The sequence below is a fragment of the Gallinula chloropus genome, assembly GCF_964237585.1.
Source record: "Gallinula chloropus genome assembly, chromosome: 5".
Lineage (NCBI taxonomy): Eukaryota > Metazoa > Chordata > Aves > Gruiformes > Rallidae > Gallinula > Gallinula chloropus.
In genome coordinates, this window is record NC_140090.1 from 55,241,059 (window position 1) to 55,257,140 (window position 16,082).

The window sequence follows — 16,082 nt, forward strand, 5'->3', positions numbered from 1 at the left end:
AAAACAAAGAGAAAACCTTCTTAAAAAACTCATCTGTGAAACAGCTTAACTTAGAGAAACTTCTCAAGTGTGTGACACTGAGCTCACAAATCATCAGCTAATTCTAGTATTGTATTTAAGGTGCCTTTTCAGAGCACTTAGAAACATTCTGACATTTCAATCCATTAGTTTCTCCTCCCCATTACCCACATGAACAATATCCACTCAGTGCTTTAATGCTAAATACATTTGTCTGCTGTATCAAAGCCCTCCCATCCCATACGCTAATGAATTAACTTGGTATTTATTAAAAGCGTGTGACTCAGAAACAATTCACTTCCTTTGGGATGAAAAAATACATTGTGTTGAAAAGAAAAGAAAATGACCCTCCCCGCTGGTTCATTACCTTACTAAGACTCAGAGATGACTCAGTCCAGAATTACATTCTCTCTCTACAACTAGAAGTGCTGCTTGTAACAGCACCAGGTGGGCAAAGACGACAGGCCTTCGCCCAAGGTCGCAACATGCATACTGTGATTTTAGGCTGCATAATTACACATGCAAAAGGAAGATGTTGCCATGCAACTTCATTTAACACAAACAGGACTCGTTCTGAATAATTTTGATGCAAAACAATGAAAATCTGCTTCATTCACAGTTTATAATTTATGTGTCTGAAAATTTCCTGCCTTGAAATACACTTCCCAATGACTCTGTCTTTTTGCAAATATTTCACAACAAGAGGAGACAACAGTTTTGTGACAGAGGAGAACTGAGTGGCAATCTAACTATCCAGCTATATGTAACAAAATGATCTGCCCCGTCTTTTTTTTTTGGCTTTTGGGTTTTTATCAAAGGGAGATCCCGCTCCCTGGCTCAGGCCTTGAAGCATTGTTTTAATATGAAGAACAACAACAAAACCCCATTAAACCATAAGTACAGCCCATATTTGAAAATTACCAAGCGTCAACATAAGATATACTGACTGGAAGAGAATTGGTAGTAGATTGGTTAAATTTAAAATGGCTTCAGAATCAAAATGTGTATTGAAGAAAGCCACAGGAAGAGGAATTAGCTATATTGAATTAGCGTTTGCCCTTCCTTTTAAATATGTCCTTCATTTTTTCAGCCAGCAGAAAAATGTAAAAGGTGCTCAGAAACTCTAAAGCGGTGGTCCAAACCCATCAACTAGCTCTTTATTTCCTTCCTTCATCTTAATAACAAGCTTCTAATATTTACCATCTTGACTGCAGGCTCCATAAAGTTTGATGACATGAGGATGGTTCACCTGTTTCAAAAGGTTGAACTCTGAAAGGAGATCTCGCAGCTCGCTCTGGGAGGCATTTTCTGCAGAAAGTGTCCAAACACACAGTTGTGGTTAGGAAAGTACTACTCAAGAGTTGTCTACATACCATCTGAAGTATGAGATCAACCACTTCTACAATTCACAAGAGGTTGGAAAACTCCATACTTCCTCAAAGGAGAGAAATTTTTCCACTGTCCTGCAGTCATTTATTTCAGAAGCAAGTGGGATGGTAGCTGCTCTGGCATGGTAACCTGCTCTAGTCATCAATCTGCCTAGGTACAAATGACTACAGAAAGAGTAGAGCAGCCAAGAACCAGGACCACAGGTTGTAACTTCTTGAAGATGCCATAAAAGTCTTTGCAGCCTTTTTTTCTTGGGTTCCAAAGCAGCTTTTAAGGGTGAATCAGTGCAGTCAAAACTTCAGAAGTATATGAAAGCCAGGATCAAACAAAAAGAGACTCACTCAGTTAACTCCCATGATATAGCACTCCTCCTCCCAAATACGTTTTCTGACGGAGTAAAAATCCAATAATCTACTGTTCTACACGTACAGCACACATCCAGATTTAGAGTTCAGAAACTAAACATACAGTTCAGATTGATTTTACTGGGAGACACATATGCAGTCTTTGCTGATGTCAGTGGGAATCATACAACAATATATAGCTCCAAGAAGCTTTCCTAGCCTTCCGATCATTTTCTCTTTGCTGAATTCTCAAGGCTAACAAACTTCCCCTTTGAAATCAGTGGGGCTTCAAAGACAGCACGGGTCAGAGATAACTCTTTTTTTACCTCATCCTTAATCTGACACACAGAACCTCACTTGATGCTTCCTGCAGAGTGTTATTACTGGGAAGCTGACAAGTATGTGGTCACCTTTATATAAGGCTAATAAAAAACAAGCTCAGCCTCTGATCTTTGGTACCGTGCTGTATATTTTTGCATAAAGGCTGTAAGCACCAAAGGATTTATTTACATATCCATTTAAAATATGCATGCTAATAGTTTACCCTGGTCATAATAAATTTTTATTCTGTTCTACTGTATGTTCTTATCTGCTATGTATTATCTTATGGTCAGAACCTCTGCTCAGGCTTCAAAGTCTTCTACCCTAGTGAGTGCAAGATCAGATGTTGTCTCACTCCTGATAGGGACTACAAATATGTGAATTTATGTAAATCAAAGATGAACATCATCAACTTAATGCCTGCAAGAAAGTCCTCGTTTTCAGCTCTGGAACTGTGTAGCATGTGCGAGAAGAGAACAAAGTTTCCCATGTACCAGGCCTGTTTGTCTGCTGGAAAAGCTACCTTTGATAGTGCACAAATAGTGACAGTTAGCTCTGAAGCTTTATGCCCCTTGCTTTTACGAATTGTAATAATATCTATTTACATATTGGCTGGTGTTTTCCCCTTTAATTTTATTCTAATGAGGGCATTCGTACCATGCAGGAGGTCAGATGTAATGCCTATCAGAAAAGTGGTAATACTGGGCTGAAAAAAATTTCCCTCTGTTCCTTTAAACCTCTATCCATAGCTTCAAGACTATTTTGTCTCAGATAATTACTTACTGTTCCGTGTTCCCTCCCCAGTACATAACAAAGTTGACAAGGTAGGGAGAGTCCTACCTACACCAATCTTTTCTTAACCACAGAGAGTGCCCATCTATACAGCTCAGGCAGGTGACTGCTTCTATGCAACAAGCAAGAGGCTTTCCCCTTTAACATACTGGTATACTTATGATCTTTAAAGACCAGGCTGAGTAGAGTCCCTAATATCTGGACAAACTACCCCCTTTGCATCTGCTACAGTGAAAGATGGGTGATGTTGGCCTAATCCAAAACAACTGTCTTTTATACTTCCTGATAGCGTTATAAAGACCTCCTTGGACTAATGCAATGTTTCTTATACTTGAGTTGTCATGTGTTAACAGTAAAGTTAAACCAGTAACAACAGATAAATATTTGCAGAATGACTTCTCCACAGTTAAACTGGGAAATGGCATTTCAGGTGACTATCTGCAATGCAATTTACATTACAATGGGATTCATTAGAGCCTGAAGTATTACGGTAAATGTCAGATCAATTTATTAAAATAAGGTGCTTAAAATAAAGTGTTCCTCCTTCACAGTATCAATTCTGTCAATTCTTTACTTTGCAATAGCTAGGGAAAGCTCAATGATAAATTAGCTGCAAGTAACAGCAAGGTTTTTATCACTATGTCTTGGAATCTTAACTCAGTCGCGTGTTTATGAAAATGTGCAAGAAAAATCAGTGACATTAAATGCACAAATAAATATGAAATTAAATTATTACTAAGACTGTTCTTTTCATAATGATATACAGGTTGTTGAGTAGTACAAATAATGCTTCACTAGTCATCAGCTCTGAAAAGACTTGGTTCCTAAATTTCCTGGATTTCCTGCATATGGCCTGTTCTCCACTGAACCTCTTGCAACACAGACGTGCGCTTCATAATTCATTTATTCCTTGGGTAAAATGATGGGGAACACAGCATCTTCACTCTCAACCAGCAGATGTGTTGTTTTGTTGTTTTTTTTTTAAAAAACAACCACCTTGTGTAAAATAAAAATTGTAATAAGTAGTGTCACATTTTCCTATAATTACATGTTTTTACTTATAAGCAGCAGTGAATGGTTGAAGTCACTCAAAGTGAGCAGACCAGCTAGAGGAATCTTCTTGCATGCATCAGGCTTTCTAAAAGCTGTTTCCCTCCCCTCTTTGTCTCATACATTCCCAGGTGCCTGATATGTATGGCGCATATGAATTAGTACAGAAGACAGCAGAGAACAACGCAATTTTCTGTTCACATCTGTTTCATCTTTTAGACTGTGGTGAGTCAGTGGCCTTCTGAAGGAACTGGTTTAAGCACTTCCACTGATCACCTTCACTGTCACTCCATGCCTAGTGAAGTCCTTATTAGAAGCCAGGCTCAGACATTAGATATCTGAACTCCTATATGGCACTATAAAGGTGGCAAAAGCCATGCACTAGAACCGGTTCCACCTGAAATGTACGGAAATACTCAACACTTTCAGAGAACAAGCAAAACCATTAATTTCTTCATTTTCCTTTCAGTACAATTTCCATATGGGAAAGAAATGGGTATATTTGGGGCTGAAAACTATTGAACAGCAACAGGGACGAAAGCTCAGGGTCTCACATTATCATCTCTGCATTATCTAGGCATACTTTCCCCTCCCCACCAGCTTTAAAGTTTTAAGGAAAACTGAAGATACCAGGAGACAGCACTGGGTATTCAAGCCAGTTTGGCAGAGCAACTAGTAATTGAAAAGCAGATCAGAAAACATAAAAGTAGATGGAATTCTCAATTAGAAAAGTTACTTAATAGGTCTATTATCTCTCTTGACATGATTATAACATGCTTTATTTTAAATGCTTTGTCAAAGAAAACTGAGAGCACAAAAAAATAACAGAATGCTTCAGCAAGCCCTTACAAAATTAAGTCCTTGCACATCATGAATTATAATTTGTGGAAATTAACTTAATTGGATCAACAAATGCTAACACCTAAAGTAAGAAATCTGTCAGAATATATCAGGATGCTGGAAGAAATGGAGGCTGTGACAATGGTTGGTTTGAACTGAGTTTTTACTTTCAGGCTAGGCCCTCTTAAAGTCCATTTAGAAGTTACAAAGCACGGTTTTCAAATAAAAAGACTCAGATGTGAATGTACCTTTTAGCATTTTCACTGCCACAGTGGTATAGCCAGCCCGCCCCTTGAGTCGGAATGCTGTTGCTTTTACGACCTTTCCAAATTCTCCTTCTCCAAGAGTCTTGCCCAGAACCAGGTTCTTCCGAGGGAATTCCCACTTTGGATCTTCCTGCAGGAGAGAAAAGGAACCCTATAAAGATGAAGCAGGAAGAGGAATAGCTAGCTACATCTAAAGCATTACTGTTCAAGAGGAGAACATTTTTTCAGGGATAGGTACACTCCGGTGTATAGCGTTTGGTTGCTCTTTCTGTCAGTGTCAGTCTATTCCTGTGAGAGCTTCTGAACCTCTAGGTATTTTGAAATTATTTCTCCATTACCCTGAAGCCACCCACTTCAAAGCAGGCTGTATATACATAATGGATTGTATTGGCAGGTTGCAAAAATCAGATACTAACTAAACATGAAGCAATAGAGAATAAATGCTCACTTTCAGAGTAACTATGAATGCGGGACCTTGGACTTCACAGAGAAGTGAATCAGTTTCACTCACAGAATAAGGTTTTCCTCTAAGAGTTCAGACACAATGATCCTCCTCTTATGAAATTAGCGTTATTAAACCTTACAGTGGCAAAATGATGACAGATGTACAAACCAGACAAGCAATTAAAGCAAATGGAACACAAGGTGTGAAGACCCGTGTAGCTAACAGAGACAGATTCAATGTTGCCACAAGTGTCATATAAAGTGGCAAAGTGGCAGAGTTTCTCTACCATGTTGGTCCACGCACACACACCAGCTGGCAAGCATCCTGAACAGTAGGTGGTTCAACACAGAAAAAAGGAGATTAAATGTATGATAGTGTGACTGGGCACACATCCTTAGAATGCGGGTGAAACTCACACTCCAACTGATGACTACAGTCTGTTTTGTACTAAACATCCCCTCATTGTGATACCATGGCTTATCACAGAGGCTAGGAACCTACTGATTATTAATATTTAATTTCACAAAGTAAAACCACACTACTGACAAAAGTACCATTACATTTAGAAAAAAAACATTGGCTCAAAGTAGGTCTAAGATGTTAAATTATATTAAAACATAAAAATAGAAGAATATATGGTTTGTCCAGTTACTCATTAAGTATGTTCAGTTCCCTGCCTATACATGTCGCTTCCAGTTCAGCTATTTGAGTTGGATATTTCTACAAATAAATTGCATTTTGTAACGTTGTCTGCAGACATAAAGAACATGCTTTAGGAACAAGACAGGCTTAGAAGAAGAGCTTACAAAATGACATCAGGCTTACTGGTATTTTAAAGGTGTCTACAGATACTTGGTTCTCCATGGAATCTAAAGAAGGCCGGCGGACGTTAGTGGAAGAATAACTGATGGGGTAGGACTGGGCTGGGCGCCGGAATGTCATTTCTGCTGAGGCAATAGGTGGCTTTGGAGAATTCTTGTGGTAGCGATGGATGAAATAGGAAGAAAGCAGCACGGAAATGATGAAGGACAGCAGCACTGCCCCTGCTATCACAGTCTTGCACACGTAATCACATAGTTGCTCTGTGGAGCAAGAAGAGATTCTTAGGATTTGGCTTGTTGTTTTTCTACTTCCAATTCAGCAGCGTATGTAACTCATGCAGATGTGACAGAAACAGAACTCAAAATCATTTCAAAGCGTAGAGGAAAACCCATAGCTAATTCTCAAGGAAACTGAATAATTTGCAAATGTGCCCACTGCACCTACATTTATTTTTTTTTATTTTTATTTTGGACACCAGCAGGTAACTGCTTGCCTATCTGCACATGTAAGGATAGGTATCTCAACACCATAGTCCTGGTCTTTATAGATGTAGGCTACTTCTGACACTGATCTTTAAGGCCCAATCTACCATATATTGATCTTCTGATACTGTTTATCTCTCTGGAGACATGACTGAATTTTGGTTATGGACAACAGTGTATGGTAGGGCCATTCAACTTGTCAAATAAAATCTTCAAATGTGAATTGAATTATATAAATCGTTAGACTTTAAAGAAAATGTCTCTTCAACTTTTTAGAATGTAAAGACACTTCTGCATTGTATTTATGAAAAAAAATATTTCTGAAAAGATTGCCTAATGCTGCAACTGCTTCTAAAGTAATATGCTTTTATTTCCTCTCCATTTACTACTTCCCCTTTGGCAGAAGCACTTTCAGTGTCTTACTTGGGAAACCACATTTCTTTAAGCCTGTGTGCCTCTAGACAGCATTCCCAGGGAGTCACTTCTGGAAGGAACTGAGAGATACAAAATACCATCCTTGTGCTGTCGTTCATCAGATAATCCTGACTTCAGATAATTAGTTAACTTAGCTACATCTGCAACCTGCACCCCAGAAAAAAGTGGAAGCAGTACAATATCCTTCTAGATTAAAAAAACCTCCCAAAAACACAAAGCAAGAAGCTTTATTCTTCCTCTTTTTCTTCTTATGCCTATATAAAATTTACTCAAGGGAGTAAATTGATGTATATTCCAAACAATTCCATTTTAAATATGTATTTTGTGATATATTTATTAATAGCAATAATTATTTAAAAAACCACAAACTCACATTTGAATACTCATCTATCTTTTTCAAACAACTGCGAAGAGGTTTTTACGTTTAAACAAAGGTCAAGGACGAAAGTAGTCCACTCCTCTTGACACAATGGGAGCTGGCTATCTCTGACATTCTGAAGCTGAGATTTTCAGAAATGATTGGGAGGCTAGAATTACTTGTGAGTAACAGAAGTTGTTATTCTACTTCTCCTCTCTGTCTTTGCAAATAGCAAGTGAGTCTCAGTGAAATGCAAATGCTGTTGGCAATCAAAGGATGATCAACCTCTTTGTCATGTAATAATGGATGAAAAAGAATCTTTGGCCAGGTATTAGCAGTCTCTGACCAAAGATACTGCTCATTAACATGCCCACAAGTTTGGACCATAGTATATATACAGATCATAGATACAAAAGATAATGGTTAGACTTACCCTTGATATCATCTTTCTCACAAAAACAGTTCTGTCTTGGAAAGCAGTAACAAATCCCATGTCCTGATTTAATTCCAAGATTTCCAGTGCCTTTCCCATGACCACCAATAATGTTTCCACCTAATCAAATACAAACACAAGCTAAGATTCTCATGTGTAGTCTAGTTACAGTGACAAGGGGGAAGAAACCTCTGTTTTCCATGGTTTTATGCTAGTATGCATCTGACGTTTCATAGGGCAGCACAATACAGCAATAAAGACAGGCATTTCTGGGAATTAGGGGAGAGTCTAAATTCTGACATTTCTGAGATCCTGAAATGAAAGAATCTCAGACTGCCTGAATATCAGCCTGATTAACAGTTATCCCCATTATGGAAGATTAAGATTCATCTATAATACAAATATGATACTTATCTTTGCATTGCATAGTCAGGATACTTTCCTAGTTTCATGTACACTTTAAAAGCTTAAGTAGAATCCCATTAAATAATGTTAAACATCTGCTTCTTATGATCCACTCATGGCTGTACTGACTCGGTTTCCTCAAAAAGCTTTATGGTTCTGTATCAATAAAGTCATCTTACATTTTAAAATTCTCCCTAAAATACCTTTTCTAGCCTACTTATTTTAGTTTCTCTCTGCCATTATCTTAGGTGACATACAGTCCAGTGGTATAGACCAGCCTCAAGTCTACAGGCTCGAGTTCTGTTCCTGGTTCTGATGCCAGTTTCCTCTTACCTTGGGAAAGCAGGCATACTGTTCTAGGTATCACTTGTTCCATTGCCAAATGCAGATAATGATATTTAATGGCATTTGTAAAATGCCACGGGATAGTCTAGTGAAAGTACTCAGAGTAAGTGCCAAGTGTAAGCAACAGAAAATTAAGCTTTAGCTATCCAAAAAAAACCAAACCCCAGCATCCAATGTTAGGAAAAAGTGCAGCAACTCATACAGAACTCTTGATTTCAAGCAGGAGTTCTTCATGCAGAGAAACTGCAATTGTATTTCCAAGTAAATTACTTTTTTCCTGCACATATTAAAAAAAATTACCACTAGACATGACATCTTTTGTCTATAAACTGCCTTTAATCACATCCAGCATTGTATAGATAGAAAACAATCACATTCTGCAAGTTTAACTGCTCAGAAAAACCACTTATTAACACAGAAAGGGATTCAGAAGATGAACAAGGTGTGGTTTTTTTCAATATGGCCTTCTTTTAATTTCAACTCATTTTACTCCATCCCATCTGAGTTGACAGTAGAGTGAATTACTTTTTTACATTTCTTCGGATGTATAACACAAATTGAGGAAGAGGATATTTTTGGCAACAAACCACCTTTTTTAGAAGTGAAACAGAGACTTGAATGTTTAAGCAAAGTAGACAGATTTTGACCATACTTCTGGAAAGGCCACACCTAGTAAATTATTTGCAGCTCAGCTGGTTAATTTTGAAGAGACTGTGCTGGGTCACTGCTCACTGAGCTGACACTGGTTTGAAAATGCATCACTGTTCCCAAAAATTCTTATCCCTCCACCAGCCAACTTGACTGTGAAGACGTAAAGAAAACAATTTTTCCATTATCCTCAGAAAAATCTTATCTATTTATCTATATCTGCCTGTGTTTGAGGAAGGAGTTGAAGGGGGAAGCAAGGGATGAGCAGGTCAATCTAAACTGTTCTTGGTTGAGGGATTTGAAGACAGGTTTTTTACACAGCAGGGAAAGGAGGAGTACATTTTCACTGCAGGTGTACACTGGAAACATGGAGGTTCCTATACTCCTAGAGACCCAAAAATGTCTTTCACCAATGCAATGCTTGTATGGAAATTCCAAGAATCATCAATGTTGTTTTGAATTGTGTGGCATTTCATATGCTCCTGTTTTAAATATCAGCTGTTTTCCATTGCCTTGTGGTGAGAAAGAGCTTTCCCTTCTTTTGGAAGAAGGAAAAACAGAGTGCCTATACCACACACCGTGTAGAAGCTCCAGAAATTCAAAAAGTAAATCTTCTGACTGTTTGACAAAACCAAAGATGATTTCCAATTACAGCTGTAAACAAAGATAGGCAAAGCAAGCTAGAGACCTAAGCTCTATGGTGGGTATTTTTTCCCGATTATCAGAAAGCCAAAGTTCAGAGGAATCTACAAATATCAGTCACTTCCAAATGTTCAGCCAGATTCACACCCTACAACCAGTCCCAGAGCAGTTAGTTACTATGAAAAAGGCTCTTGCTCAGAATGCAGTTAGGCTGCCTCTATTTGATAGGCACAGGCACAGCACCACTAGCTTCAGCTGAGTGCCCTTGAATGCAATATCCATACTGTTGGTGTGAGAAAGAAATTTTGGGACTCAAGTACATAGTCATCATAACAATAGATGAAATATAAAAATAAATGGTTTAGCAATTGTTTGTACTTAAAAATATCCTTGATCTTAATGTGTCTAACACATCTTGGACTTTCTATTCGTTGTTTGCTGTACACAAAGAAATGTCCCCTGCCTGTACAACGTGATATAATGCGCTCCTGCACCTCTGAGATCCCCAAACATGCTCATTTCTTTGTCTGTAAATATTCAGCTTTCAGGCACCAGCCCAGATTCTGAATTGCATCAAATTATGTATAAAATTACCCAACTGGGGCATTAAAAAGGCACACATAGCATCTTGAAAGCCTGTCTTTCTTGCCTGCTTCTATTACTGAATAAGAGTATTTCTTTCAGGCTTCTGTCGAGCAGAACATCTGATGCTGCATATGTTGCACATTACGTGTTTTAGCATTGCAGCCTCTGGCACAAATATTTCCACTTCTAGAATGACAACTGATTGCAATTATTACCAATAAAGAATAATTTTCAGACAATTAGAGCAGTTACTTGCATTCACTTCAAGCGTTTCTGCCACTTTAAGGATTGTTTTCACACACTCTAATAAAATAATTATTTTTGTAATAAAACTCATTTATAAGTCACTTTCTTGCATGTAAGAAATATAGACATCTCTTTATTAATTGATTTTATAGAGGAACATAAATCCCAGTCTCTAAGAAAATGCTATTTAGTCTAAGACACCATTTTAAAACGTAAAATTGTAGTATACCATGTCAGAGACAGAATAATTATTCAAGAAACATCTGTCTTCATTCTTGAATTAGATACTGATAAATAAAAAGATCCACTTCAAAATTATCATCTCATAGAAGCCTGAAATTGCTCAAGTGCAATATACTTCTTTTTTTAACCTTTATATCTTCTGGGTTATTGGAAACTTGCAGGTCTATAAGTGGAAAATAGAAAACTGTGTTCAAGAATAAAGCAAATGCATTTAATTTCTTCCTTCATAAATGCTGTTCATATGAATCTCTGCCTGTTCCTTCCAATAGATAAGGCATTGGATCATTTCAATGATCACCTGTCAAATAAGGCCAGGTGCATTTCCCCAAATGATGCTCTGTAAGCACTTCTATTTTAAATTCAAATTTGTTTCTTCCTACAATTGGAGCTTGAATAGTTTCTATTATAGTGTGCCCAAGTTTGGAAATAGGGCATTAACTTGCCTAGAACCTTTTTCAGCAAATACCTCCACTGAAAAAACACTGCTTGCAAATTAACAGGTGCATCAGAACGAGAATTACTGATAACCTTATCTTTCCATCACTGTCAACCAGTAAGTGTTGGCTGACTGGCTTATGAAAAGAATAGGATTAGTCCCCGTAACCTTAACTCTCCTGCATGATTCAAACGCAGGCATGATAATGCAGAGATGCGAAATATATTGAGTTTGTAAAGGCAGCTGGAATCAAGCAGAACAAAGCCCATCCTAAAAAATTTCCATACTTGTGCAGTCTTGGGGACACACAGCCAGATCTTTGCTTTCAACCACATCACAGGTGCCATCTGGACAAGTCTTGATACTCGGGGTGCAGGTGGAGTAGTTTGTGGTGATCCCTGTTAACACAGAAACAGACAGCTGCACAAATACCACGAGGCTTTGAAGGAAACATAACAGCATCTTCTCAGTGCATGTCAACCAAAAGCACCAAAGCACAGGTTACTTTTCTTTTCAAAATAAGCACCTACAAACATAAGTACCATCTGCTGAAGTATCAGGGAAGACAACAGCTAAAAGCAACAGGAAGAATTATATTTTTCACCAGTTCTGGTTTTGACAGCCCTTCGGGCGTGCTGCTTGCAGTTACAGTAGTATCTGAAAAGAGCTAGCTGGCCATTTTCAATATGTAGAGTGACTTTCACAACTAAGGATGCCTCTACACAATTTCACACATACTTGAATATGAAGGTTACACAAGAAGTCAAAAAGAAGTAGTGACGTGTGCAGTTTGAAGGGATAAAGCTCTGGCAGAGAAGCACTGTTCTGGAGGAGTCAAGAGTACCGTCACATGTCAGATCTGTGCTACAGACCACAGAAAACAGACAACAGAGACACAGTCTCTGTGCTCACACCTGCTCTGACTCTCATTGATATGTTCCAAACTCCATTCATGGCCACAGAGATTATCTTGCAAGCTGTAAGTCACCCGTTCCAGTTACGCTGCTGCAAATCCAATTCACGTACCAGGTTCAGCATTACCAGGGAGAAGATCAAGAACGATCACTCCCACTGAACCTCACTTTCCTTCCTGATGCCTGTTTTGACTGGGTGTGGATTTTCCTAGCCCCAGCTTTTGTGTAGTTTACTATACCATGTTGTCCAGGCAGAATAAATCAGTCTGTATCTACAGAAGTCTAATGTGCTACTATGACAGAACAGACTTCACACAACATAAATGTACCTTTGCCACTCCCCTGTCTCCACTGGCACCTTCCTGTTAGCACACCCAGGCCACCGCACTCTTCGCATTCAGCACGATGCTTACTCTCAGCACAGGAGGTAGGGCAGTCCTCCTGTTTTCTTAAAACTGTTGGGAAGAGTATTTGCTATTAGCGTGGGACAAGGGAGATGAATACACAAGTGGGTCAGCCCAAATCAGAAGGGAAACTCCAATCTTAGGGGTAGATAGGAAGGAAAGAAATATGAAAAATGGAGAGAGAGACTGAACACTGACCCAACTGTGAGTAAACTTAGATAACAGTTAAAGAAAAGTCCAGGTGTTTCTATTCTGTGAAATAAAAGACAAACCTGATGGCATTGTTATCTTTGCTTGATAGCACACTGCCAACACCTGCAACTGTAGAAACGTGCTAACATACTGATAAGAGAAAAATGGGGATCATCAGTACTTATAGCCTCATACAAAACTTTAAGGGAAATTGGAGAATGATAATTGAATAAATATACTTAGGCCAGAGATTTGTGCTTTCATATACATACATGCACTGGAGTTTTTTCTTCCATGAGAATATGTGAAATACAAAATAAAGGTCATTGAGACACACAAAAAAAGATTCCTCTAAATCCAAAATGATCTTGAATGTTAGGAATTGCATATGGTACACCACCTTAGTTCTTCAAACAGTTATTTGTTAGAGGCAGATCTTATTCAGAACTCAAAATGCAAACTGATTTTCATTTTCATTGTTAATATCATCAATTTTTAGATCCCTCTACAAATGGAAGTCTTGTAAGTAGTTCTAATTGACTCGAGTACTTACGAGTTCCTTCTATTATGACAGTGAGGAGGGTTTTGGTATGTTTCCTGCTCTGCTTGTCTGTAGCTTGAATAGTGTATTGTATTTCCTTGCACTCAGGTCTTCGTAGGACAGAGGAATCATTTACATAAAGGCTTCCCCATTTGTCTTCTCGGCCTTGAAGCACACTGACAGGATAGCAGCTTACATTGGGGGACAGTAGTTTGTAGGTGATGTTCACACCACGGAATTTCATACAGTTTTCGATGCAGATTTTTCCTATCTAGGCTCAAACACCAACAAAGAAATCACAGATAACAGAAACAAAACTATGCATCAAAAATACTCCGTGTTCTGAAAGAAAACTGAGCATATTACACTTTGCAGGTTCAATATTTTACTACCAATACAGTATGTGAACATTTCAAATGTGATTTATTCCCGGATAAAATATGAGGTGAAGCATTAACATTGTCTTCAGACTAACAGTGGAAATGCTAAAAGCCCTGACCCAGAGACTCTGATACCTGGTGCCTCCTGCCGATGTTCAGCAGTGCACAGTGGGAACAAGACCCTGGGATCTGGGAAGTCTGAGTTCAGTCCCTGTTCTGTCCCAGGCTGATCACTGAGAAAAACTTTGGTCTTGCTTGAAAAAGCAAACAGCTCGGTGTGAACAAAGCTGAGGCTCTTTCAAGACAGAAATAGAAATTCCTAATACATAATTTTCATAATACTACAGTCGAAAAGTTTCTGGCCAGCAGCACTGCCTGAAAGCCTTAAAAAGGAGCAAGAACCTCATTGTTTCCCATTTGCAATTTTTAAAACATTTTTATGTAAAAATGAAAATATGTTGGTTTGCCATATTTGAACTTCTGCCTGCCAGAATATCTGTGCTGCAGCACTCTTCAGTCTGAAACAATTTATCTATGCAGCACAGGAATGTAAAGCCCCGTCTCCTGTCCAGCTCCTACAGGAACTGATCCAAAGCTCTCTTTGCTTTTTTCCATTTTCAAGAGTGGGATTCGGACCAGGTCCAGAGGCACTGGCTTTCCTTGCAGGAAAAACCACAATGTGAAGGGTGGGGTGTTATTTAAGTGGGGGTGGGGTAATGGTTTCTTTTCAAATCCTGCAGTTAAGATGTGTTTTCAAGTAACAGCACTTCTGGTAAAAGCGTATCTGTACATCTTGGCTTTAGCATTCTCATTAAAGAATGTAAAATAAAAAAAAAAAAGGCAAAACAGTTTTTCCTAGTAGGATGTGTGCCTATGAAGCTGGACTATTTAAAGTCAGAGAGGAAGCTTTTGCAGTCCCAGCAGCGTACTTTGTCATAGGATCATCCCACTTCATCTAACTCTTTCCTATTCACATCTTAGACTGGTCACTTGGCACCATGTGTTGGGTTTTTTTGGTGGCAGAATAACATACAAAGACCATTGAAACAGTCAGAAGCTAGGCCATTTCTTCCACAGTCTCCTCTCCACAGCATGCTGGGACTGGCAGGAAGAGTAGTCAATACAAGACTTCAGCTATTCATAAACTCTGTCTAGACACAAGGTCTAGACAGGTCCCTTCCAGAACCACACTGTTTTAGCTTTGGTGCCACGTCACAACTGGCAGTGTTTTGCAAGAGCTTAGGTGGTGTTAGTTGGAGGCAGTGGGAGAATATAATGATGTTCCATGGCATTAACTTCTATATAGACTAAACTGTCCTTTTGCCTACTCTGTCATAAATGATTTTTCCAGACACCTTTCTCATCAACAGAAATTTCCTGCAGAGGGGATGAAGAGAAACTCCAGGGTACCTGAAGAGCAAATCATCCTTTGAGTAGCACATGGGCTACTTTTGCTTTCTCTATAACTTGAAGAGAAGCTAAAAATGACTCCCTCCCCACCTCAAGAAATTCCTACAAAAAAGATGGGCTTTCTCTTTTTGCCCAATTCCACTAGGCAAAGCCCAAGCTTGCAACTTCGCCCTCCACCACAGGTTCTGGAGTCAGCACAGCTCTCATGTGGCAGAGCCCAGCACCAGGGGAAGGAGGCAGAAGCAGTTTCTCGTTGAGCAGATGAAAAAGAGCCCAATAATCAGGATTAACATAAACACGCAGAGAAGTAACTTACAAAGGTGCGTTTTGCAAGACATGTAATAGTTAACACAGGAAAACCATTATCAGAAATAGGAGTGGAAAAATCCATCTTTTGAGCTCCAGAGTTTAATAAAGTCTGGATAATGATAATGATAATGTTCCTCTTCACTGAACTCCAGGGGCATTTGGACACATAACCTCTCTCACAGTCTCAGCCAATGTTATTCATCATTTGTCTCAGCAAATGTCAATAGAGCTTTAAGTCTTTGAGAAGTTAAATGCCACTGGGCAAGCCTGTACTGTCAGGCCATGCTTCTGTTATTCAATTCATTTAGCTGCTCAAATAGACAAATGGCATCAGCCCAGCAGTTAATAATTTCTTCACGCTCTTGTGTTTTCCTTAGGGCAAGAGAC

The 16,082-nt window shown here is 38.8% G+C and overlaps 1 protein-coding gene across 1 annotated transcript in view; it reads right to left on the reverse strand.

Moving 5' to 3' along the window:
- The window catches only part of RET (ret proto-oncogene), a gene marked incomplete at both ends in the record, with an annotated part of 80,745 nt that overhangs the window by 13,258 nt on the left and 51,405 nt on the right, over positions 1 to 16,082 (reverse strand). Inside the window, 7 exons of the mRNA XM_084264293.1 lie at positions 1,219 to 1,326; positions 5,003 to 5,150; positions 6,291 to 6,547; positions 7,996 to 8,115; positions 11,833 to 11,943; positions 12,789 to 12,914; positions 13,609 to 13,867. Of these exons, the coding sequence (XP_084120419.1) occupies positions 1,219 to 1,326; positions 5,003 to 5,150; positions 6,291 to 6,547; positions 7,996 to 8,115; positions 11,833 to 11,943; positions 12,789 to 12,914; positions 13,609 to 13,867 (1,129 nt within the window). The remainder of the gene's footprint in view (positions 1 to 1,218; positions 1,327 to 5,002; positions 5,151 to 6,290; positions 6,548 to 7,995; positions 8,116 to 11,832; positions 11,944 to 12,788; positions 12,915 to 13,608; positions 13,868 to 16,082) is intronic.